At 37.9% G+C, this 27,397-nt stretch overlaps 1 protein-coding gene across 12 annotated transcripts in view; it reads right to left on the bottom strand.

The window, feature by feature from the left end:
- The window catches only part of LOC124269093 (adhesive plaque matrix protein 2-like), a 124,905-nt gene that overhangs the window by 82,964 nt on the left and 14,544 nt on the right, over positions 1-27,397 (bottom strand). For 9 of the 12 annotated variants that reach the window (XM_046704103.1, XM_046704104.1, XM_046704112.1 and 6 more), the window contains exons 1-4: positions 11,868-11,923; positions 11,281-11,418; positions 10,362-10,481; positions 7,319-7,432 (exon numbers count right to left, since the gene is read on the bottom strand). The exons of 1 other annotated variant lie outside the window; for it this stretch is intronic. In XM_046704103.1, coding sequence (XP_046560059.1) covers positions 7,319-7,432; positions 10,362-10,481; positions 11,281-11,418; positions 11,868-11,901 — 406 coding nt within the window. In that variant the 5' untranslated portion in view covers positions 11,902-11,923. Of the gene's footprint in view, positions 1-7,318; positions 7,433-10,361; positions 10,482-11,280; positions 11,419-11,867; positions 11,924-27,397 lie in introns of those variants that run through there. 2 more of the 12 variants (XM_046704111.1, XM_046704105.1) reach the window with 2 other exon arrangements.

Genomic DNA, 27,397 nt, shown 5'->3' with positions numbered 1-27,397 from the left:
AGTTCCTGTCTGATTGCAATAAAGTATACCAGCAGTGTATATGCTTTTCGGATTTTTTAATGCATAGATGGCATAGTGACTGATCCAATTTTTCAATTTGATCTTATTTCTGTGTTTTTTTACCTCGATATTTAATCATGCCATGTAAACATATGATGTCTATTACATATTATATTTATGACAAATGAAAATGTACTTAGGTATATACAATTTTAACTTCAGTACACATCCAATGCTTATATGTATTTCTTATGCAACAATGAAATTCCGTTCGTATCCTCCAAACAGTGTCGGCCCATAACTTTTTTCAGGCAATTAACATTGCATGCAATTCAGCGATTACTATCCCCTTTGCTGTAACCAGCTGAGTGTTTGGTGGTATAAACCTACACATGTTATTTGTCATCATTCACTTGATGGTCAATTAATGCATTTATAACAGGTATGATGGTAATACCACTCAGGTTACCCGCCAAAGGTTCCCATTTCGCATTTCTTGTGTCTGGAGTAAATACATGTACTCAGCATTATGAATTGATGGTCTGATGTGACAAATGTATTACATGTTATGTAATATGCTCATGGAACTGCAGCAAGACGAATTATCAGCTGAGATACAAAACAAACATTGATCAAAGGATTAACCGATAACACGCTGATTGATTAATTACTTTTTTCTTGCACAGTGGATTTGTCAAAAGGTAATGTTTATGTATGTAGATTTACTAATCTATACTGATTACACCCTGTCCTGTACCCTGTACCTGTGTAAAAACAACATCTTTCCTTCAATGTATTAACCGCCAGTAAGTTGATGGGGTGTTCCTCTTTGCCAGTCGGGCAAGTTGTTTATTTAAGGCGTAAGAGGATCACCAGACCATGTTAATTAGCAAGACAATGGTACGGGTGGGTGGGGAGTGTGGGGGAGGAGATGACCAAGCCAAGAAAAACACAAGTGGATTTAATGCTCATTATTGGCTAATTAGATTACCTTTTAAAGAATGGCGGACATCATGCAATTAGTTGACCAATGAGATTATACACCAATGTGAAAACTGAATCGATGTATCCCTTTTCGGGTATTAGACTGTTAAAAGACACTTGGCATGGAACGGGATTCTTTGTCAGCTGCAGATCAATGGCATATTGTTCCTTTATGTGGAGGTAGTGTCCCATTTTGACAGCGTCTTGGTCACTGATTCGCGAAGTTTCGCTCTCAAACCTGGGATAACTAGCTGCACCAATTAAGGGTAGTTATGTTAATGCAATCACCTGAGAGAAGTACAGAACAAGTAAAATTCTTCAACACTAATACAAACTAATACGAGACGAACTGCCAGCAGGAATGGTACCATTATATGGAGATATCAGTGCCTGAAAACAGCCTCAGTCACTACAATAGCAGATGGGACTGTTGTCAGAAGAGGGGACAAACAGCATACACATCCAGACCAAAGCTCTATTGGCTCCTATATCCAAATTTGAGGCTGTCAAAATCGGGACTTAACCTATGTGGATATTGATGGATACATTCCTCGAACAAGGTAATAACCTGACATTGTTGCAGACTTTAGTCGGTTTTATTTCTAATATTTGCATTTTGTTTTTATTCATTTGTGGTAGCATTCAACAGAATCATTTGTTTTCGCCGTAATGAGACAGACAACATACACTAGGTCATACCTAGGGTGTGTGTGAAATATGATTCTTGTTGGCATTCTATAAAATGTCTAGATATTACAGTCATGTTATAAATACGCTATAAGTATAATCGTATGCTTTTATTAAGTTTCAAAATGCATGCCAAATATGGCAATATAATAATTAGGATTATAAGACAAAATATATAGACATACATTGACTTCGTTTTTTTCAGTCCTGACATTTTTACCACTGGCAGATGATTAAACTTCAAAGTGTTTTCATTTCATTTTCAAAATGATGGAAATATTATCGAGTAAAAAGATTTTATTTTTGTTGATCAATCTACACCTATACGATCAATTGCGCATGCGGGTTGCGCAGCAAAGGTCACGAACCAATCGAAAGTACTGGGATATCATCCGGGTACTCAGGGAGAAAAGCAATAACAAAAGCAACAACCAGTGCGCGGAAATTGCTCTGGATCAGTGCCTTGTTAAATGTGTTTACCATATGATTGTTTTGATCATGTTTTTACACGGTCGGCTTCAGTGTGCGATGTGTTCACTTCCATCAACCACCAGCTTGTAATAACACGTCACATGAGATTAGCCATGTGCTAAAATAACACCCAAACTTTAAAGCGTACCCCTTGTCAATGTCCTGAGCCTTATAAGAATCGAAAGGTCGGCTTCCTGAGTCGACATCTCAAACTATGGTATGTAAGTGGTAATAATTCCCGAGCATTAGAGAACAGATTGGCTTGTTTGGAATTTAATGCTTTTCATAAACTAGAATCTCATAAACTATTTGTCTCTGGAATCATCTGTGATATGAACTTGTGTAGTGGTTTCTCTAGAAATTATTTAACGTTATCTAAAATTAAACATTTAGTCACCTTTATTGTATATGACCAAATTAATTAGTTACACTATGAAGTTTTTAAGAAGGATTCATTTGGGTTCTTTTGCCCCAGTCCGCCTGTGTGTGGACAATATAACCAATTATCTATTATTAAGTTCATGATATTTCGTGAATACACCAACTGCATAACACCGTCTCTGACCACAAACCCAAACGGGTTGTTTCTCTATTCGCTCACAGTCTTAAAACAACATTTCATGGTCTGTTGACTGTTGATTTCGCAATGATAAACCACCTAAACGGTCCATCCCTTGTGTCAGGTGTTAATTAGAGGGTACCATTAAAGAATGTATTCTACTACAATAAGCCTATTATTCCCTGGCAAGGGTTCACTTTATGACATGTAATAAACCATGGCCAGTCAGTCAGTGGGTCCGGTAAACTTTTATTTAATCAATGATGTAACGTAGGTCTATGTAATTTGTGTTTATGCAAACCGTGACAGGTCAAAAACTATTTGCGCTTTTGTGGATAATAAGTAAACCATACACTTAAAACTGTATTTTGAAAATGCTAGCCATATCAGGGCAAATATGACAGTTAATGCCAATTTTGACACCTAGAACAACAAGGATGCAGACGAGAGAAGTTATACCAGGAATAATCTACAACGTCTTATAGTCTCCCTGGTTATAGTTGATCGCATAGGAGGACGAATACACTCCTAGGAGGACGAATACACAGTCTATACACTCACGGGGATCCTTGGGAAAAGGAGAAACTGAAAGAAGTAGTGGTAAAATCCTTCCTAATTTCCAAAGATTTCCAAGCCTTGGAAATATCATCTTTCCAATTTTGGAAATTTTGAAATATCATCTTCCAAATTGGAAATTTTGGAAATCACCATTTTTATATCCCAGTTCCTATATAACAGCATGCAACACATTATCGAATCTGGACTAGACAAACCAGTGAGTGATATTATGATAGACATCCCACACCGTTGCCTACGACGACAAGAAAACACCCAACTGACCCACTGGGTTGCTTCCAAACTTTAATCAGAGGTTGTGGGTTTTAATCAGTTTTAGCTGAGGTACTGAATGAGGTATTAGGTTTGGATGCTAGTAGTTTATAGCTCGTGTTGTGGCGCTGCTCAATTGATGTGAACATTCCTTCCAACTCAATTACGTGTCCACTATCCTGTGTGGCTGAGGATACGATACGACATTGTCTAGTCAAGCTGGGAGGGTGTCCTGGCAAATTTGTGGAAAAACACGTATCGAATAAACTCGAATACACATGAAACTGCATGCTTCCTTATTTTATTATAAATGATCGACATACATGTACTATATTCATCAGACTATACATAAGATAACACACTTCTGGCTGGTAGGTGACACTCACTGTCACTGTAGATAAGAAGTAGATGACATTTACTCTGTGTCAGTGGTCACTGGGGGACAGGTCCACGTCATCAGTAACATGTCATCAATGGCCTAAAAGTAGACTGGGGAGAATTTAGTCTTCTTATCTGCAGTGAGGTAAATACATTGTCATGAAACAGACGAGGACCAGAATCACTGATGGGCAGGCCAGATATATGTGTTAAGATAATTATGTTGAAGAACTTTTCAAATTGGTTATGGGGATAATTCGTTTATTTCATCAGAAAACCCACCACGTATTTCCTGTCCACTAAGACTACTATATAACACACTGATTGATACTGCTGTAACCACTTTCAATCTCTTAACAACAATTAATCAACCAATTATTAACGCAACATGTGCCTAATGTTCACTCCAGACAAAATAAACACGTCTAGCATAAAGTATGGTTTTGTGGTCTTCAGTTGAGGCTCAGCTTTGTGAGGACAGCAATAACAGCAAGCATCCATATGTGTACCGATAGCTTAGCAGCACCAGATGCTGAAATAAAGTACATTCATGTCAGTGTTTTGCTTGTACCATCTGTAGATTGTCATTGATACAGGCAACAATAATCTTGTCAGTACTTTATGAAATATAACATGTTTTCATGTAAGTATTTCTAAAGGCGTGTTGAAACACAGTTCACCTCTTTCATTACCCATTTCGCTAAAACCTGTACTCAAAGTAATCATATTCCACCCAATACCATTCAGTCATGAAATCAGATTCAGAAGGAAACAAAACAGTTTTCACTCTGTATTCATTTCATGTGACGTTTTCTTAAGGATCGTTGAAAAATATTCCTTTATCACTTGAAGATCGTCGGAACCAAAAGAGTTAACGTGATACGCTGTCACGGGATAATACTACATAGCGATATATTTTACTGAAGTATATTGAGCAATACGGAAATCTTCCTTTCTAGTTAACGAGGTTTGAATCAAACGGATTTGAGAAACAATATTGAAACAGGACAGATTTCACATCAGTCAAATCTATTTTTATGCACTTTATTTAAAAGTCCATCCAACTGCAACCTTGGATTGATGTGCCCCATGTACGCACATGGAACCATAAACGAACGTGTGACAGAGTATTGTACTCATCATGATATAAATGATTTCACTAATAAATAAAACATTCTTTGATTCTATCGATTACGTTTAAATAGCCTGTTGTTCATCGTCTAATGCATCTAACAATATCAAGAGAAAACCTATATTCCACATTATCGGCCACCCAATACCATTCACTCATGAAATCAGATTCAGAAGAAACAAAACCTTTTTCACTATGGAACCAAATCGGTTAACGTGATACGCTGTCACGGGGTACATAATATTTACATATATATTTTACTGAAGCATATTGAGCAAAACAAAAATCTTCCTTTCTATTTAACGAGGTTTGAATGAAACGGATTGGAGAGACAACATTGAAACAGGACAAATATCACACCAATAAAATCTACTTTTATGCTATTTATTCAAAGGTCTATCCTGCTGCAACCTATGACACTGGTAGCAGTGATGTGCCTCATGTACGCATATGGAACCATACCCATACGTGTGACAGAGTATTGTATTCATCATGATATACATGATAAATAATAGATTCTTTGATTCTATCGATTACGTTTAGATACCTGATGCGGTTCCTCGTCCCGTGGATCTAACAATAACAAGAGAGAACCTACCGTTTTCACATCTGTCTCCATCCCAGCCAGGTTTACATGTACACTCAATGGAGTCGTCTTCAACTTCACACGTTCCTTCATTCTGGCATGGGTTGTCGTCACAGGAAGCTTTTATAAATACAAAGTTTACTGATGTCACATAATGCACGATACCATTTGGTTATATACATCTGCATTATTTACTGAGCATGTTGGTGAACAATTTAGCTTTTTTTCTATAGTCAAAACAATTTTGATACGCACAATTTGACAGTATTGATGTATATAATATAGGAAAAATCATTATCTGCTATCAATCATTTCAATGCGGTTTCTATTCCGTTTTATACCGTTAATGATCAGAACGTGGAACCACTAGAACAGTTTCACGAAACGTACGCTATGAGAAAGGACTATAAAGGAGCACCTTAGACGATGCATAGTGAAATAATTTTAGGAGTAACATAGAAAAAACAGATGTAGCTGAAAAGAAGCTATCAATAAAAACATAGATGTCATGACGTTGATATATTTTCATCACTGTCCATGATTGATGATGTTATCATTTGGAAAATCAGAAAATAAACGACAAACAATCAGGCCCTTGATTTGTAGAACACACTGTAGAGGTCTGCTGCAGATGTGCATTCAGATGCTACGGTATTGGTGCATTCTACCCTAATCATCAAAACATAAAAGGACCTACCGCGTTCACATCTATCTCCACCCCAACCAGGTTTACACGTGCAGACAATAGAGGCGCTTTCAACTTCGCAGGTTCCTTCATTCTGGCATGGGTTGTTGTCACAGGAAACTGTCAGAAATACAAAGTTTACTGATATCACATAATGTTTGATTTCTTAGTGCAAGGATAAACAACAAACAAACAAAACAAAACTGAGCATGTTGAATGAAACTTAGTTTAACTATTTTCTAAACACGACACAAGTTTTGTATCCATGAACATTTAGTTTTCGGAACCTAAAGCAAGCTCTCTAGATTTGATGACGTTAAATGTATTTAGAAGTCAGATAAATCAGTAAATGATAGACATCCCGGGTAGACTCATACCTAAATGAAACCAAATGTATTCGAAATACAATAATATACTAAACGCATTTGACGACATAAATGCATCCATTTCGAATATTTAAATTTTACTAAATATGTTGTTCCCAGGAATGGATAAATGCTTCCGGAACGCTATGAGACATATAAAGTGATTATTTTGATCTATTTCTCAAATAATTATATAGTAACATTGGCTAAGTATTATGTGTGGTCATGTACATGAATGCCTGCTAAGAATTGTAGACCGAATAATAACACCAGACTGCCTTGCATCAGAGCAACCATGAAACATAATTTTGGTTAATTTGGTTCGTAACGCTGTCTTTATTTAGAACATGAAAGAAAAACGATTAAGGTATTTGAAATAAGATAATAGATTAAAAGCAGTTGGGAACATATATACATATGTTCCCACTATTTCAGCTCTTCTCACACATTTAGTTTCCAAGATAGGATATCTGCATCTGGAACGCTGTTGGACAGATATAGTGGTTATTCAAATCTAGTCCTCATAAATCTATAGAGTAGCATTATGTGCAGCTGTAAAGACGAATGCCTGGAAGGAATTGCAGAGTATATAATAACATCAGATTGCCTGATATAAAACATATGGTGATCTATATTATCATACCTTTATTGCATGTGTCGCCTCCATAACCTAGGGCGCAGTCACAAACATACTGGCCACTGCTTTTGTCACAGGTTCCACCACTGAGACAACCTGCATCATCCGTGCATAGTGGCGCTGTAACAAGGAATCATGCATATTAGTTTAAATTGAGCATTTGGTTGAAATTGCACCTACACGCTTTTACCAGTAAAACCACTGAACCAGACAAACAAGTAGTTAAACCGACTACAACCGAATCTATGACATAGGATTAGTTGTTGCTATATTTCTACTGCCAATGTCTACCCCCTGTAAAGAAATAACTTTTTGTCCGTGACTAAGTCACATACAAATAATTCAAAAGAACGTCTCTTGGAAGGATCTACATTAAGTCTTTGGCCACATATACGTTAAGTGTTGTCACTACCTCATGGGTAGAAATATATACCAGGCGACGTTCATATATACTTCCCATCAAAAGTTTAGACTCACTAGTGTAAATATAGCCACTTACTTCAGGGACATGTTCTAAACTACATTTTGCAAAATATTCCAAAATAAAGGTACTGTTTACACATGAACTGATCTTTTGTAAAACAAATTCATAACGTTGAAAGGATTATTGCCATGAGTTCAATAAATGATAAAAGTTGGCGAATTCTTAACAAAACGTTTACAGCAAAACGCAGCTGTTCACATGCACGATATTTGCACATGTTTTTCAGCAATTTAATGCATGATCCTCGTGCAATTCATCTGCATATGGTTTGCAGTTGGTTCCCCCAAGTTAGTGGAGAAATCAGTCTTCGATGTAACCATATATTTATATATACATAACATATAGTGAGTGTTTTAAGTGTGTCTAAACTGTTGATGGGAAGTATATATCAAGAGTCGGGGTATGTTATTCACGGTAATATGACTGCTAACTGTCATAACGATAATATTGTTTTTTATAATTTCATTAAAATCGTCCCTCCAAAAGGGAACCGTAATCATTTTCTTTAAAGCAGTAGTTAGTTTCTCTGTTTGTTGTACCAGCAAAGTTTCAGCTGTATACTGAATGTCTGTAAATACGGAGGCCTTGATCAGACAGTCCATTGATTGACATCTTCAGCTTGGGCGCAAAGTCCGGCGGGTTTAGTCTCTATTCGCCTACATCTCAATTTGCCTACATCCCATTTCGCATACAAAAACAATGTAGGATAATTGGGATTAGAAAATGCACCCCTACTCTTATAATGAACCTGACTCACTGGTCAGTGCCATACTAATCAGGTAAATCTTCAAAATTATCCTTGCTTATCTTTAAATTACTTTTTAACGGCACACATTTTGGAAAAAGTAAGCATAAATGGATAATGAACACTAAAAATACTTTTGGCGAAATTGGACTTGGTTATATCTGGAATTCCCAAAAAATTAACATTTGAATAAACTAAAAATTACAGTTAAATGTAAACTAGAAGATGCGTATAAGCAAGTGTGGTTGTCTACGGTAGAACATTCATCAAAAGGTATGTTATATTGCTCCTTATCTAACATGGATTTAAGTTTTAGAAAATATTGGGATATTTTAAGTGATAATTGTTCAAAGGCATTGTTACGTTATAAAAAAGCAAATCGTAATTAACCCATTGAAACAGGCCACTGGAGCTATATTCAAAAACGTGATAGAATGTGTGAACTTTGTAATGGTAACGACATTGGCGATGAATTTTATTATTTATTTATTTATTTATTTGTTCTCACTCTATAAATGCAAGAGTTAAATATTTTAAGCCATATTTTTATTCCAAACCAAATTTGCATAAAATGTATCCAGTATTCAATAACAATAAGATAGGGATTCTTAGAAAACTCTCTTTTGTCTGTAATATTATTATAAATGTTTTATTTAAGAATCTTCGGTAAGAATACTCCATCTAAATATTTCTATTATCTTTATGCAATCTATTTGCGGATAGAGTTGCAATCTATCTATATATATAATGCATTACTTATTCATCTGTATATATGAAATACTCGACTGCACACTCATTGTATATAACTATATGGATATATTTAATTGTAACACATATGTAACCTCATATGCCGCTGTCTGCGGCCTGAGTTGAAATATAGTTCAGTTCAGTTCAGTAAAAATAAGATGAAAGGGATTAATGCACAGGCTAAATTGTAAAAGCAATGATGAGATGTAGTTAATTTCTCACTGTAAAATACTCAGTTGTTATAAGGATATGCAGTTGAGTAAAGAGGATTGGTGCATCCACTAAGAAGTTCAAACAATTTTATAATAAAATACTCAGTTTCTGCTACTAATAGGCTTTAAACCAACTTAACCATATAAAATGGAGCGTTCGCCAAGCACTGACAGTCACAATGGCTAACCTGCAGAGGGCAGAGTTCATCTTGTCTCAGAGAGGAAGAAGACAGGTACCACATGATGGCCACAAGTAGCGATTGAATGTTATGAGGCAAGAAGCCACACACTGGAAGTGCGTCATAGATAAATGTCAAGGTTAATGCCGTACCACTGGCGACCACATATCTTTCGTCACAGAACACAACCACCCTCCTCTGGTGAATGAAGAAGAGACCAGACTCCTCACCAGACTGAGACAACGTGTTCGTGATGAAGTGAGACATGACATCCGCACAAGTAAACTTCCTTAACACTGATGTGATATGATGTTATATGATGTGACGTGATGTGAATATCATCGTGATCGGAAAATGGCAAATAGCAGAGTAAATAAATAACAGACAAATAACAGATATATATTCTTTTAAAAAAGATCTTTTTGTCCTTCAACTACTTCAACAAGAAGAGTCCACTTTTAGATCATAGGGGTGCCACTAGTTTACCATTGCGTAATCAACAGTCAACAGACCGTGAAATGTTGCTTTAAAACTGTAGGCGAATTGGGATGTAGGCGAAATGAGAACATGCCGTCCGGCGCGAACATGCCCAGATCAGTTAAGTGACACATAATTTAGGTATATTTGCTATTAGCTCAATATGTCTCCTTTGAAACAAACATGGAATGGGAGATATGTTTACCGAGGTCACATTTAGCTCCACCGTAGCCAGCATTACAAGTACAGACTTCTTCAGGAGGATCCGATGAATCAGGTGCACATGTCCCTTTGCCATTACATGGATCAGGTAGGCATGGATCATCTGAAATATATTGCTGACCGTTACATGTTAAACCTCATTTGACATCATCATGAATCTGTGGTGTTGGGGTACTGTAGTGTAATGGTTATAGCGTCTACCGTCCCGTTGAAGACCAGCGTTCTATTCCCACATGGGTACCATATGTGAAGCCCATATCTGGTTTCCCCCGCCGTGGTATTGCTGGAACTTTGCTCGAATAGTTAAAAAAACCCATAAAATATACAAAGCAGTATGTGTCTTCAGATTTCCTTTTTTTATTGTCTAGTTGATGCATGACAAATTTACTATCGAAACTTCGATTTGACGTCCCACTAGATTTGATTAAGTTATTTTTGTGCACATATATAATTGTACTTTGATAGTTTTCTATATCCACCTATTGTTTGTTGTGCTATTCGTTGCCTTAATATTACTGTCAGTGTTTAATGCTCTGTGTGCTTTATCATTTTACGTCCATTTTCAAAATATATGTGTGCACTTGAAAGAGGAAAAATACATTTCTATTATCATAAAACAATCTACTAGAAAATACATGATTCTGATTATGACTTGAGCATTTGTATGTGAATCCCTATAAAACAATGACGAGACCAGGGGATGGCGGTAAGGTCTGACAAGTTTGACACAAAAGTACACAAACAAGAACAAGTGTTTCAGCATTACTTTTTTTCCTTGACATTTTTAATCGCGCGTGGTGGTGATAGTTTTAATTCCAAGCGATGACCTAAAACAAACTTTCCAGATTTCATTTTCTTTCTGATTAATGTCATGAAAGTTAATAAAAATAGATATGAGTTACCATATTCACACAAGTCACCAATGAAACCAGTGTTGCAGGTGCACGTGTAATCCGTTTCACAGGTTCCTTGTCCACTGCATGTAGAGTCTCCACTGCAATCAGCCATACTGAGTGTCCCGCACATGGTTGCGACAACACCTGGAAGAGAATAATATGTTTGGTCATTTTAAGAACGGACGTTATGTAGTTGCATTCTGTTTTGGGGGTATTCTATAGCAATTATCAGTCGAGTCTGAAACTGTCAAAAGTATTTCTACAAGATGACTTTGGTAAACATGAAAAACACTGAACCTTCTCTTCCCAGGAACACTCAGAGAGTAATTGCACGTTTTTTCCTTTTTTATGCTTGAATCATAGCCCTAAACTGAGATTAAAGACCACAAGTTACAAAATACAAAATACTGAAAAGACAATACATTTATTAAGTTTTATGTGAATAGTTTAGTAAATAACAAGGATTTATTTCATATTTACTCCAGCTTGTATACATCACGTGTAACATTAGTTAATACATCGAGCGCAAGCTAAGATTATTTTTCTTAAAGTCAAATAACATATATACGACGTATATGACAAGCGTCACTTACCCAGAAGCAAAACCGTTTGTGTAAGAGCTTTCATGTTTGTCAGCGCCGTTCTGTCCTCTCTAAGACCGCTAAACGTCTAGATTCGGTTGCGCTTGTCTTTTATATAGGGGGATGTCATAGCGACCGATGTTGATTTTTGTGTTCGCCACAGGTGCGCAAGGTGCTACGAAACGTTTGAGTGATATGTTTTTTCTATAAGTCAAATACCCATATGTCTGCCTACTCATGACATCATCATACTGGCAGACACTGTTGTGTGGTGACTGTGCATGTTTACTACTCAGACGTGAAGGTTTCACCATATTTCAACGTTGTTGATGGCCGAAGCTCTATACTATAAATTTCAATTGTAGTAGGGGCGGTGGGGTAGCCTAATGGTTAAAGCGTTGGCTCGTCACGCCGAAGACCCGGGTTCGAATCCCAAAAATGGGAACAATGTGTGAAGCCCATATCTGGTGTCCCCCGCCGTGATGTTGTCGGAATATTGCTAAAAGCGGCGTAAAACCAAACTCAGTCAGTCAGTCAGTCAATTATAGTACTTTAACTCACGAGCAACAGAATATACCGATAACTAAAATAGCATAGGGAAAAGGATAGTTGGTCAGCAAAGCTTCGTAGCTGAATGAACAATATCAATATTTTCACATGGGAGGGTTACTGTCACTAATCCTACCAAGTATACCGAACTCTGCTATATAAACTATGAAATGAAGGAAACAAATAACTTGAGAACACTTTTGTCATAGAAAACCCACAGCTATTCTCAAGGTGTTCAGCTATGCATCACGTCTTTTGATATATACTACCCATCAAAAGTTTAGACTCACTAGTGTAAATGTAGCCACTTACTTCAGTCAACCGTTATTTAGATTTTGCAAAATATTCCATACTGTTTAAAGGTATTGTTTACACATGAACTGATGTATTGTAATACAAATTCGTAATGTTGAAAAGATTACTGTCACGAGTTCAATAAATGATCAAACTCAATGACAATTGACGAATTCTTAACTAAACGTTTACACCAAAACGTAGTAGTTCACATGTACGATATTTGCACATGCTTTCAGCAATTCGATGCATGATCCTCGTGCATTCATCTACATAAGGTTTGCAGTTGGTTCCCTCAAGTTTGTGGAGAAATTCATCTTCGATGTAACCATATGTGTACACATAACATATAGTGAGTGTTTTAAGTGAGTCTAAACTTTTGATAGGTAGTATACATGTGACTGCAGAAACTACAAACACTATGTACAACTGAGAAGAATCTTACAATGCATTTTCTTTCATGAGTGACAAGCGAATATTAAAGTTCACTACAAGTCTTCTCAAAATCCGTATATATTTTCAATAGAGAACATTTTAGATGACCTTTATATTTTAACAGTGTAGTAACAAGTGTAAAGATTTTGGACAGTAATTCTAAAAACATTGAATTTGTATTAAAGCATGACCATTCATATTGTTCAGGGATAGTGTTATGGCCATATGATTGTAATAAGCTTATCTGAATTACTTAATTATTTCATTATTATACTTAGTTTTCAAACTGTGATCTCAAGTGTGACGTATGGTCAGACAACTGATTAAGCTCGGCATATACGTTTTCCTTCAGTGTGACTACTTCATTCCAGATGTATCTGAGTTCAGAGTTTACTGCATTGTGTCTGTACACTTGCACAGATTGCATTAAGTTTTCATTATGTTTTTCCACTTTCAATCTTATTCTTTCAAAACTCGAAAATTCGTGAAAGTAACGGAAATTAAAACCACATGAAATAAGTAACGAATTTTTGATAATGTGGATATTTACGTTTCCTATCATGCTCTTGTTTAATTGGAATATCCATCTATTATGTATTATGAAGTTTAGACTGGTACTTGTTCATGGAACATTTAATCAATATTCGTTGTTAACATAACCATAAGGTCTATATGTACGACCTGTAATTTTGCAGTGAAATTACGTTTGACAACTTTTATCAGTGTTTGGGCTTGACCTTGCCCTATCCCATTTGTCTGAGAGGCATGTAAAGATTCACCCATACATCTTATCCATACTTCTAATGTCCATCTTTATCAACAATTCTGAAACAGCATATTATTAATGATACTTCTGAAATGGTTTTGGGGGTTCGGTTGACGTGATTAACTGAGACATGGCGACGTATCTGCTTAAGAAATCTAGCCACGGCTATTAAACAAGTATTTACAGTCTTGAGGTAACCTTCTTCCTTCTTCAAGAGCTAATCTAAACTTACTGATGGTTATTCCGTTATTATCATGTACATGTCTTCCTTTGTGGTTGCTAAGGAAGAATTGAACACAAACCAACAATTGACAGTTAGGTAGTAGACTCTATTGTACATGCGTATATAGGAATCTTAAGTTAAAAATAAGATATATCAGACATTACTTGTTCCGTGAATCCGAGGTCCTTGTTGTCCTACACCAATGTACATATGGCTCACAAAAGTACCAGTTTATGCATTATGTGAGTATCTATATGCTTATATGAGTTCTTTACAAACTGAACTGGCAGTCAAAGCATATGCATTTGGATACCTAATGATATTATATACTGATCACCTTTCAATTATGGATAGAATATGTTATTGTGTACAGTACATGGCTTTTTTGTAAACAAATACAGACATACTATTAAGTGCCGTCAAGAAAAGAAACGAAGCATGGACTTGGACCCTGAAACATCAAATGATTCGAGGTATTGATCTCTCAACAGCCCAATATCTGTTGTGTGTAAAACCAAATGAAAATCCTGTCAACAAAGAGTTCTGTAAACGGCAGAATTGACATTTTAAATAACATTGAAGTCCTTTAACATTGAATTACACATTTTCTTTGAGAGGGAAATGCATGGGGTCTGGACTGAAACCCCTATAGATGCAATGAACGTCTGTCTATTCTCAACACCAGTTGGCCTTTTCACAGTCATGTGAGTACGTGTCACCAGCATTGCCGTGGCAAGAAACCCCCTCTAAGACGTTTCTTAAGACCTATTCTCCACAGGCGGTCCCCGTTGGTAAATATGTCATGATCGTGGTGCCTAGCCTTGATTTATGGTCGGTGTCCACAGACACATGTCAATATGAACACTTAGTACTGAACAAGTGGTGAAAGACAGGTGGTATAGTTGTCACAGTTGGTGAAGTACCTAGAACCTTCTACAGAGGTACATGTTACAGATGCCATTTTGAGGAACGTAAGAGGTTAGTGAAGATGCGAGTATTTAAAACAAAATACAAGACACAATTGTTCTTGACCACCAATCATGTCACAGCTATATCAATTCAAAAGGCAAGCATATCCTTTTATGGACATTTTGCAAATCCAGATTCAATTCGTCTGTCATACAGGGCTGTTCATAGCATATGTCTTTAACTTGGAATGATGTGTATAAATTATCTCAATACCGCTTACAAATTATTACATACAGAGTGGTGTTCAACTATTATTATGAGTAAAAGGAACATACATGAAACTCGCGACAGCTACATACCCGTATCAACACTTAGAATGATGTCTCGAAACGATAGCTTTATGGTGCATATATAGTGTCATATTTTACATATGCTGCAATTAACATAACAATACAGTGTTGTTGTAAACTGTATTGATGAGTAAAAGGAGCATAACTGCCTCACGTTAATTTACATGTTCGAAAACTATGCTTACACTTCGACATGGAGAACGTGACACAAAGCATTAGTGGGTGCAGACTCAACTTATAAAATCAAGTATCAAGCCAAGGAGGCATTAAGGTGCACTTCAGATAAATCAAATAAACGATTGTCAAAGACCTCAGTGCATCGGTTCAAAATTTATTGCAGTGAAACGGAGATTACAGGCCTTAGTTTTATAATGTCATGTGATTATCCGTGCACGATGTAATTCAGAAACGATAATAAAACATTCTTAGTACGACACAACTAATCTCCAGGTACTTAGCAAAATCGAAGTTATCTGTCCAGTGTTACAATCTTGTGAGTCATGGCTTAACTGTGAGAGAGTAGTGGCGTGAAGGAATAGTGTATTGATAACAATTAGTCCAAATCACATAAGAAAATTATTTACAATACCTACAGTTAATTACTGGTAATGGTAAAAATGAACACACAAATCTAAATGTAAACAAAGACCATATCAGCATGACTGTATTACTCAAATAACAGAACTGGAGGGGGATATATAGGAAATGTCTCCAGTACTATCATTATATTCGGATTCTTTAGCGGCAATACGGTAGGCTAATGGTGGCACATTGGTAGCATCAATCTTATGTCGAAATGTTTCCTTATTCAATTATTTGTTATGACATTTCAAATGTTATCTCGACTGTTTGTGTACTTTCTCGTAATTTCAATCATTCTGCAGGTATTTCAAGTTTATTTGCAAACTCAAAACTTCGAGAAAACAATTGAAGTTACGAAAAATAGTCATAGGTGAAAACTTTCAATTTTAATAAATATTATCATAATGAGAAAGTAATTGAAATTACGAGAAAATAATGAATTTTTATAGACTCGAAACACCTAAAAATAATCGGGATTACACAAAATATAATTGATGTAACAGGACAAAACTTTTAAGTTTAGAAAACTATACAACTGTTTGTAATAACGAGAGATGTGAAAGAAAAAAAGATGATCTTGTTGTCCAAAACCTTGATTTTAAAGGATGTACTTGCAACTATTCAGAAGCTAAATCTTACGAATCAGCAATGCAATAGAGGGCATGTTTGTCCCTTTCTGAATATGACAAGCCCTTGTTCATGTACTGAACACCTATGTGTTACAGAAGGCATGTTGAGACCTATGACAAGATTATTACAGTATTAAAACAGCATACAAGACACAATCGTTGGTAACTCATCTCATCATGGTTCAGGCTGAACTTAACTAAAATACCACACGACTAAAGATGCTTATTATAAAAATGATTATTGTATCACCAAAACAAATTTATTTGTGTCATGCTTTGATCAGTATGTTGACATTGGAAATATTTAAATAAACAAATATATAGGCGCATTATTTGGAACCTATTAGCATAAAAAAAGCCTTGCTACGCCTTAATATAAATCGCGTGAAACTAAATGAACATTCAAATACGCTTGCCAGACCCGTGAAGATCTGGGTTAGACTTGATCTTCAGTAACCCATGCTTGTTGTAGAGGCGACTAACCGGATCGGGCGGTCAGGCTCGCTGACTTGGTTAACACATGTCATCGTGTCCAAATTGTGTAGATCAATGCTTATGTTGATTAATGGATTTTCTGGACCAGAATCGATTATTTACAGATTGCTTCCCAATAGCTGGAATATTGCTGAGTGTGGCGTTAAACAACAAACAAACAAACAAACAAACGTACCACACAGACAACTCCAAACCCTTAAATATACACCAAATATCTGATTTAACGATATTTTTTTCCACTTTATGGCTACAAAGTGTAGAATAGTTTGGATATTGTAATCAAACACACACAAAATCACACATCAATATTTAACAAAGAACAATTGTCTCACTGGTAGACAGGTTGGGGCAATTGTTCTGTTAATTAACCAAAGACCGGATAATGACAAGTTTTGGTTATATTCTATTGTCGAAAGGATTTCGGTGTGTAAGCAATTTCTGTCTACGTTGAATAATAGCTGCACCGCTTACAGAGATCTCGATATAAGTGAAACCTTACAGAAACACTCAGCAATAGACTTACAACGATTATGTGTCCAAACATAGACCCTAAACGACACACTCTGCTGTATAAACTATTGAAGTCACCTGGAAGAAAAATTAAAATAAGAATTTACTCACAGTCTGGGCGACGTCCCCTTCAACAACTCCAGGTATCCCACAACCATGTACAGACATGTCTTGTTGAAGTGATCAATACATGCAGGCCTATTTGCTGTCACGAGCTCGAGTTCAAGCATACTGTTTGTTACCTTGCAACGATCATAAACTTAAACATATCCCGCGTATCTAAGAACTACAGACTCAACCCTTATCCTCACCCTGGTGTTTTATGTTTGTCTGCACGTCACTGTTGAGGTTTACCACACAACCATTAATTGCCCTGCACTAACAGGACGTTTGTTTGCACCTTTTACAACTTGCCCTGCTGAGAACAAGTGAGCAGACATGCTGCAATAAATTACGAAACCCAGTTTCAGCTGAAAGGAAAGAAACACACCCGGGAGAAAAACCAGGTGAAAGTATTACACAACGTAGCAACAGGTTATTGCTATATTCGTTACCTGGAAAATATTGGCTCCTTTAGGTGAGGGTGTATGAGAAGACTTGAGGGCAATCTAGGCAGCACATGAAATGAGAGTTGAAGTGGAATTTTATGATCGTAAAGTGCTACTTTGAAAGCTGAGTAGCCAAAAGACTTTGCCCTGCTGAGAACAAGTGAACTGACATGATGCAATAAATTAAGAAACCCAGTTTCAGCTAAAAGAAATAAGACACACAGAGGAGAAAAACGAGACGAATGTGTTACACAATGTAAAAACAGTTTATTGTTGGAGGCGCTACCCACAATGTATTGGGTTCTTCTGGTGGGTGTGTATGAGAAGAGGTGACGGTAGCACTGGCAACACAGTGGATTGTATTATGGTAAAGTGCTACTTTGAAAACTGAATAGAATAATAACATAGTTATGTAACTCCAGTATCCTGGCAACCATCTTTAATGTATTGAATTAAACATGTATTTTACACTGAAATGTTTACACTGAGAATTAAATGTTTAGTTACGAGTAAATATTTTCTCAGATGATTTAAAAAGTGTTCTTTCAATCATTGTGGGAGGCATGACTTTATAAACAGCTTAAATGGGTATTTGGCACCCACACTCTAGATAATTCATGGTATAGACTTGGTGGGTTTTTTTGTGTTTGTAATCGCACACCGAACTTTGCTCATAATATCAATCACAGATGAGTGACTTATGGGCCTGCTTGGTGTAGAGGGTCCCCATCATATGCCCCTTTTGTTATACGACATATTGGCAACGTGGCATATTTGCAGACAATACACGGTTTTCTATCGCGAATAACAAGTGGTTCAGAAAATAATGTACAAAGAAATGCTTCACATGTACACTATGGTGGAACTGAATTCAACTGACGGTCACTACCAGACATGAAGGAATGTGATTATTGACAAAGTGTATTTTAAACATCAGGGATACCGAAAATAGGACAAACTGTTGAATCATCGATTGCACAAAGTTGTTATAAGGGCAGTGTTGATCTGCATTAAATGGAGATAAATCCGTTTTCATCATCAGATATCAAACCGTACACATGGTTCCGTTTTTGCCACCGATATAAAAGTTACATGAATAGAATGAGCCAATATATTACTACTTATCTAATGTGTTTATGAAAACGATTTAGTGAACTTGAAGCCGCTTTATTGCCTTGAGGCAACATACTAATAATGGCTATTTCCACGCACTTGTACATGCTAAAAGCGCTAACGCATTATTACTCCTGATAACCCATGATGCATGTGAGGCGCTGAAGTCCAAGAAACCCCCAGGAGCCAAGCTCCTCAACCCGGTCACCCATCCAATCACTGTCCGCGACCAAAGTTGCTCAACTTCAACTGATTTGTGACATGGGCTCTATGCACAGGACCACACACCACCACCATATAAGCAACCATTAGCTTTATCCTTACCAGTAGTTTTAATGCTCGGATAATCGTTGTATTGTTTGGAGCCTTAATACGTGAAGCTACGTTTTTTATTGAAATAATGAATAAAAACACGTTCGCATTATGACATATTTTATTGATGAGTATGGGTTCTACTATTGCAAATACGAACACTAATAAACAGAATTTGATCCCAATTGTTATTTGAGATATGTTTTGAAGCTACTTTTTTTGTCTACAGGCACCTCCAGTACGTTTAGATTATGATAGGCCATACAAAAAAGCAAAGGACACCTTCAAGAATCTGATATGTACGCGAAGCGTTATTTATCACCTTAAACATGGTGTGTTCTTAGCTGTATTCACGATACACCATTGGAACCGTTCTGGCAAAAAACAAGTGAACAGGCTACAACACACGTACTTTCATCTACCCACCAACAACCAAGTGAGAAAAGTATAGTGCTGTGTTGACAGGAGCACACATCTAACGTCTACCTAGATACGCCACTACAATTTCGTTAGGCTTAAATCGTGTTGCTGGTTGACTGTATGCACATGGATTTCGGTGCATAACCATAGGACTTGTGTTGCAAGGTTCGTTATATTTCTTTAATGTTCGCAACTTTGTGCACACTCATGAAAGGCTCCTATACATGCAGTGATGGGATTAAGTTACATTTTTTCATGAATTACTGAGACGTTGGCGTACATGGACTCGTGAAACTCTGGTGTAAGATGTAAAGCACATAGCAAGAAATGTGACTTTGACATTGCAAAGAAATGGGGTATGTTAACGTCATTGACATGTGACATAAATTATTGCTCGTTTATTAATTATATTTCTTAAGATTTGAATAGGTCTATGAACCGAATGCTATAGCTGGCATATAGATACTTGCACATGCATTCTGTGGAAGAAAACGAATAATGTCCACTAAGTGCTCTCCATAGGCATTGGAAGATGATGCATGCAGTTACAAATGCAAGCTGAACTGAAGAAATCACCACCCCAGCATTGAACGTAATGTAAATACCTGCTAGAAATGGCTGCCACAACCATTGAAAAACTGAGCATGCCATTTGCCATTACCGAGTAATACTGGTATGAAGATTGATTGTATCTGAGAACGTACCACTCTCTGAAGTAGGTACAACAGCCATCGTGCCTTTGGTGTATTGGAGGTAATCCCACATATAGATATTATACCATGTGATTACACATCTGTTCATGAACCAATATTTGTGATTATAATACCGCAGTTGAATCATTTGTGGATTTCTTCATGTTGAGTTGAGTTGAATTGGGCTTTACGTCACATTGGCATTATTCCAGACATATAGTGACGAGATCAAGTCTGTATTCATAAACATTTTAAGTACTAAGTCCAAATGCGTCTTTTTTTAAAAAAACGCCATACATATTCATAACATTATTATTTACAAACAGAATATGTCATAGCACCAAATTCAAAAACAAGCAATTCGTCATTCACATTACAGTTTATGATACAGGTCAACTTCCCGCAGGAAGTTAACAATAAGATGTCCGCTCACGTGGGAAAACAAGTCTTTCAGAATTATCGCTTCATAATGTGATTCCCTTGCATTTGAAAGGTCCGCACAGTAAAGCAGAATATGCTTCATGGTGAACACTTCCTCGCAAGAGGCACACATGGGAGGTCCATCTCCATCTGTTTTCAGCAGATAGTCATGAGTAAACCGACTGTGGCCAATACGACATCGTCGTGAAATTATCTCATCACATCTCGACTGACAACCCAAGTAGGTATAACCAATTGTTGGCTTCAGTTTATGAAGTTTATTTCTTCCCATTTGGTGTCCCCCCTTTTTTGCATGAGGCCCGATTTCTTCATGTGTGTGCTACTGTACTGTTGTAGACTACTAAACATCATTAATGATAGGAAACATCACATCCAATCTGAGGATACGTTGACTACACACGTCAGTATGTACATTAATTTTAAAACTCAAAGTGGCAACGCATGAAAGCAATTTAAATATTCCAAACAATCCACTGATTGGCATCATAAGATAAGATGACATTGTATATTGCTACACATCTCTTTCAAATAGTGATGATACCAAGAGTTCGGGAAAAGGCGAACGTATCCAGCCATACACCAATTACAAACCTATGTCAAAGACCAGTCAATTATTCACCTGAAAGTTTCGGGAACACATGGTACAAGTGAAAATGGTGAATTGCATCGGACATCATTTTTGTCCCTGGCGCAATAAAATTTGAAATGCCCACATGACTACCATAAAACCTTTTGAAAATCTTACTGAGGACTTAAATATTGCAACCCTGATCGAACATCTTCTGAGCAAGTGTGGTATGACGATCTTTTAAATCTTGGTAAAGGAGTATACCGCAGTGACCAGTGTCTGGAGGTATACCGCAGTGACCAGTGTCTGGAGGTATACCGCAGTGACCAGTGGCTGGAGGTATACCGCAGTGACCAGTGGCTGGAGGTATACCGCAGTGACCAGTGGCTGGAGGTATACCACAGTGACCAGTGGCTGGAGGTATACCGCAGTGACCAGTGGCTGGAGGTATACCGCAGTGACCAGTGGCTGGAGGTATACCGCAGTGACCAGTGGCTGGAGGAATACCACAGTGACCAGTGGCTGGAGGTATACCGCAGTGACCAGTGGCTGGAGGTATACCGCAGTGACCAGTGGCTGGAGGTATACCGCAGCGACCAGTGGATACACCTTGATCTCTTGCCTGACTGTCAGTCACGTTACCTTGAGTAGTTTCACTACACACGTCAGTATGTACATTCATTTTAAAACTCAAAGTGGCAACGCATGAACGCAATTTAAATATTCCAAACAATCCACTGATTGGCATCATTAGATAAGATGACATTGTATATTGCTACACATCTCTATCAAATAGTGATGATACCAAGAGTTCGGGAAAAGGCGAACGTATCCAGTCATACACCAATTACAAACCTTTGTCAAAGACCAGTCAATTATTCACCTGAAAAGTTTCGGGAACACATGCAGTACAAGTGAAAATGGTGAATTGCATCGGACATCATTTTTGTCCCTGGCGCATTAAAATTTGAAATGCCCACATGACTACCATAAAACCCTTTGAAAACCTTACTGAGGACTTAAATATTGCAACCCTGATCGAACAACTTCTGAGCAAGTGTGGTATGACGATCTTTTAAATCTTGGTAAAGGGGAGGTATACCGCGGTGACCAGTGTCTGGAGGTATACGCGGTGACCAGTGGCTGGAGGTATACCACAGTGACCAGTGTGGACTTTCAAGTGGTATACCGCAGTGACCAGTGGCTGGAGGTATACCCGCAGTGACCAGTGGCTGGAGGGATATACACGCGGTGACCAGTGGCTGGAGGAATACCACAGTGACCAGTGGCTAATTATTTTACTATCTTTGACCACAGGTTTTATAATATACGCATATTCTTTATCAGTGGTTCGTCGAATTTGTATCTCGCGATGATATGGATGAAACATTGCCGATGTCAGTCACGTTAAATGGTAACTCACTCACTTCTACATTGCTGTATTAAAGGGTTTGATCATTATTATTCATATTGTGAATCGCTTCCAAATAGTAATAGCAGCTGTAAAGGTGGATATGTTTTGACTCGTCATTTGTTCGCAGTCATGCTATAGATAGATATATTTATTTACTTTCTAATATCTTGTACAAATTACTAATGAAATGTGCATGTCGTTTCTTCTGAGACTGAAGGCTTTTGAAGGTTAATGCAACATTTTCTTTGAAGGAATGCCTCTCAGAGAAGGAACATGTTCTTTGTTTTGTTTCTTGATAATAGCCCCACTTGGCTATATTCCAGTTTTGTATATGAAGGCAGTCCGTAGGTAATTGCGTCTGCATCAGACAATCCAGTGATAGACATAGTGAACATTCCAACATAACGATGTGCGTAACCCAAGTCCCGATCACCTCTCGGACATGATAGTCGCAGCTGGAAACACTGGCTGAAATACGCATTTGGTATCATATATGATAATAATGAGCATTTATTTAAAGTGTGTTATAGCAACCATTTATTCAGATCATGATTGAAATAGACGCAGAGTATATCTAGAATACACATGGACTAAAGATTATCTTGTCAGAAGATAGTGACACTGAGATTGCTTCACGGAAGGGCACACTTGCACAAAGCCATCTTAACCCTACGAGTATCTTTTGAAATTAGTTTCCGTTAATATATCGGAGGTAAAATAATCGTAGCGTTTATATCGATTTGTGCAGGTGGGCCCAGACCTATAATTTATTTCAAGAACTAGAATTGAGGGCATTACCGCAGTACCTACAACCATGGTCGTCTGCTGGAGGTATACCATCAGTGACCAGTGGCTGGGTCATATGCTACCGCAGTGACTTCCATCGTGGCTGGAGGTATACCACAGTGACCAGTGGCTGGAGGTATACCACAGTGACCAGTGGCTGGAGGTATACCGCAGTGACCAGTACGGCAGTCACCAGTGGCTGGAGGTATACCGCAGTGACCAGTGGATACACCTTGATCTCTTGCCTGACTGTCAGTCACGTTACCTTGAGTAGTTTCACTTACCAGACCTTTATCTCCATCAACTTCAGAACTGTCTTTTCTAAACACAATATCATCAATCTCTCGTGGCATCTCACAATCAGTTGGATCAACATTACAATATTGGCTTGTGTCTGCCTTGTGTTCTAGATGAGAAGTAGGGTCAACAGTTTCTCCACCTCTGTATCCACCACTATCAACAACTAAAGGAGGAGATTCACCTTCGTCAGCAACGCTATCAAAAGTTATACTGCTGGTCAAGGCGACTTGGTCACGGATCTTTGTGTCATTAAGCTGAGTCCTGGTTGCGTCACTTTCTATTGTTACAGAAGGTGTGTTTCCTTTCTTTCCGTCTGCTGTTTGGGTGCTGTCAGATCGTGGTGCACGTATTTGTAGAGTTGGAATCATCGTCTCTAGATCGACAGCTTCATACTGCGGCACTGTGGATAAGTGACTGGCCTTTGCATCTTTGTCCTTCATAGAGGTATTAGTTTGCACAGAATTAGGCGATGTCCTGTCTGTTTTGGGGGATGCAACGCCTGTTTTTGCAACTGGTCCTTTTTTCAGAATGTGGACATACAGGCCGTCTTCATCTGTTTGTCGTATTTGTTTGTGTTCAGAAATTGGGGCTGTGCTGGCAGATGGCAGCAACTCAGTCGTCATCGTGTGACTCTTTTGAAAGAACTCTGCTTTTCCTCGATTGTCAAAATCTCTCGATGATGTAGTATCTGCGAAAACATTCCTTCCCGTTGAATTTGGTTCTAATTTCAAAATCCGTTTGGTGACATCGTAGTCCGTTTCATGAACCTTTTGGTTTAAAAGGGAGACCAGATTCTGTTTTTTCTTTGCTGGTTGTTCACATGAGACGTCAGCTTCAACCATGGACGGAATAAGTGGATCATGGGTTCCCTCTCATTCTCTGAATAGCAGACTCTTTATGCTTGAATCATTTGACGTTGCTTGGAAGCCTCTCGGGACCTCCTATGTCTTTGGTCAAGTGTCCTTTTCAGACGGAGCAACATTTACTTGCATTGCACTTGAAACAGTAGCTGGTTTAGGATTTAACAGCCGAAGACTAAAAGTGCAGTTTTCAATTTCATTTTTATCCCATCAGCAATAGTTTTCAAATTAACAGACGATGATATTGGCGGCTTCGAAGTGGTACAGGATAACGGTTTCCTTGGTCTTGTCAAGTTAACTGGTTCCAGATTAGGACGTGTTGAGTCAGGAATGTTGTAGAGGAAACCTGCGTTACGATCCAGACTTTCGGGGTTCACTAGAGTTCCAGCTGTATGCAAGAAGGATGGTATGTTATAGGGTCTGTGGAACAGTGGGTGGATGAAGTCATGTATGGATGCCGATGGGCTCGCTGGAAACCGTGTAACAATATGACAGATATGAGTGTCTGTTTAACAAAAAATCGGTCTAGACTCTCACTATAGTCTTAACAATTTATGAACACATGCGTATGTCGTATATAATTGGCTTTGTTTGTGTCAGACTTCTGATAATCACATGGGCGGCAGGGGTTGCCTAGTGGAAAAGGCATTTGCCCGTCACGCTGAAGACCCGGGTTTGAGTCCCCACACAGGCACAATGTCTGAAACCTATTTCTGGTGTCGCCCGCCGTAATATTGCTGGAATATTTCTAACAGCGGCGTAAAACTAAACTCACTCATTCACTCACTCAATTCTAACCTGGATCTTCAAAAATGTTTTCGTCGAAATTGTGGAAGAGATATGCCAATCAGGCATGTACTTATCCGGTAAGTAGTCCAAAACAATACTCACATATTCATGTTTAGAATAACGTTTCAATGTATATTGTTTACTGCAATACAGCAAAGATGGTTTCCAGGATATCTAGGTTATATTATTAGTCTCTTCGGTTTTCAAAATTTCACTTTACCATCATAAAATTCCACTTCGACTCCCATCTGAAGTCCTTCCTTGATCGCTCTCACCGCTTCTCATACTCCCTCACCTAAAGACCCAGTACTTTGCAGGTAGCGCCTGTTTTACATTGTGTAACACATTCGTTTCGTTTTTCTCCTCGGTGTGTCCTTTTCCTTTCAGCATAAACTGGGTTTCTTAATTTATTGCAGCATGTCTTATTCTCTCAGCAGGGCAAGTTGTAAAGGTGCAAACTAACGTCCTTTTAGTGCAGGGCAATTTACGGTTGTGTGGCAAACCTCAACAGTGACGCGCAGACAAACATAAAACACCAGGGTGAGGATAAGGGTTGAGTCTGTAGTTCTTAGATACGGTGGATATGCTTAAATTTATGATAGGTGCAAAGTAACAAACAACATGTCTAAACTCTAGACAGAAAGCAGACTTGCATGTGTTGAGCACTTTAACAAGTCTGTACATGGTTGTAGGATACCTGGAGTTGGAGAAGGCGTCACCCGGACTGTGAGTAACAGCACTCTTATATCAGTTAACACAAGTTGCTGTTTTCAAGTAACAGTGTAGTGAAAGAATGTATGCAATAAGGAGAAAAACGTTAAAAGAAAAATGTATTGGTATACATTTCGTAGTGTCATGGATTTGTCAAAATATTATCACCTGGAGTGAGTGAGTGAGTTAATATTTAACGTCACATCGGCAATATCTCAGCCATATCGTGGACGTTATCCCTGGGCGAGTGATCGTTTTCTCTGGCTATTTACTTCAGAAAAGATGGTGCAGATCAACATTATTTAAAACGCTACTTTAGTATACTATGATGAACAGGGTTGATTTTATATCCATTGGATGCCTTCTTCTATTAAAGTGATATTACTGTAAGAAAACTGGTTTTATGAACAGAAATGCCCGAGGTGTTCGATTCTCCCTGTGAGCTGGGAGCGCATTTTCGGAGCCTTCGTTCCTCTGGTAATTGTTTTTTGTTAATAACGCATTTGCTGTAACCCTTTCTAGTCGCTAACTGATTAGGTATGTAACATAGATCCATGAATTTGGGCTGATTATTACAGTTTATAATCTAAACCATAGGGACACATACGCTAGATTGAAACGGACATGTCCTTTACAGGCGCAACACAAGACGACACAAGAAGACAACGCCCAACCATCCACATCGGCGCTGGAGTGAACCGAACAGGAGATATGGCATCCTCGATAATCTCCAGGGTATACGTTACGATCACACTCCACTATACCCTGGATGCATCCCGATAATTACATTACCTCGCTTTGCTGGCTCCGAATTCTCACAGTAGCCAATCAGCTAAGCCGCCGTTA

This window comes from Haliotis rubra, unplaced genomic scaffold (assembly GCF_003918875.1).
Source record: "Haliotis rubra isolate DU_JTF1 unplaced genomic scaffold, ASM391887v1 Scf142, whole genome shotgun sequence".
Taxonomy (NCBI): Eukaryota; Metazoa; Mollusca; class Gastropoda; order Lepetellida; family Haliotidae; genus Haliotis; species Haliotis rubra.
Note: the sequence above shows the minus strand (reverse complement) of the source record. Positions and strands in the feature narration are given on the sequence as shown.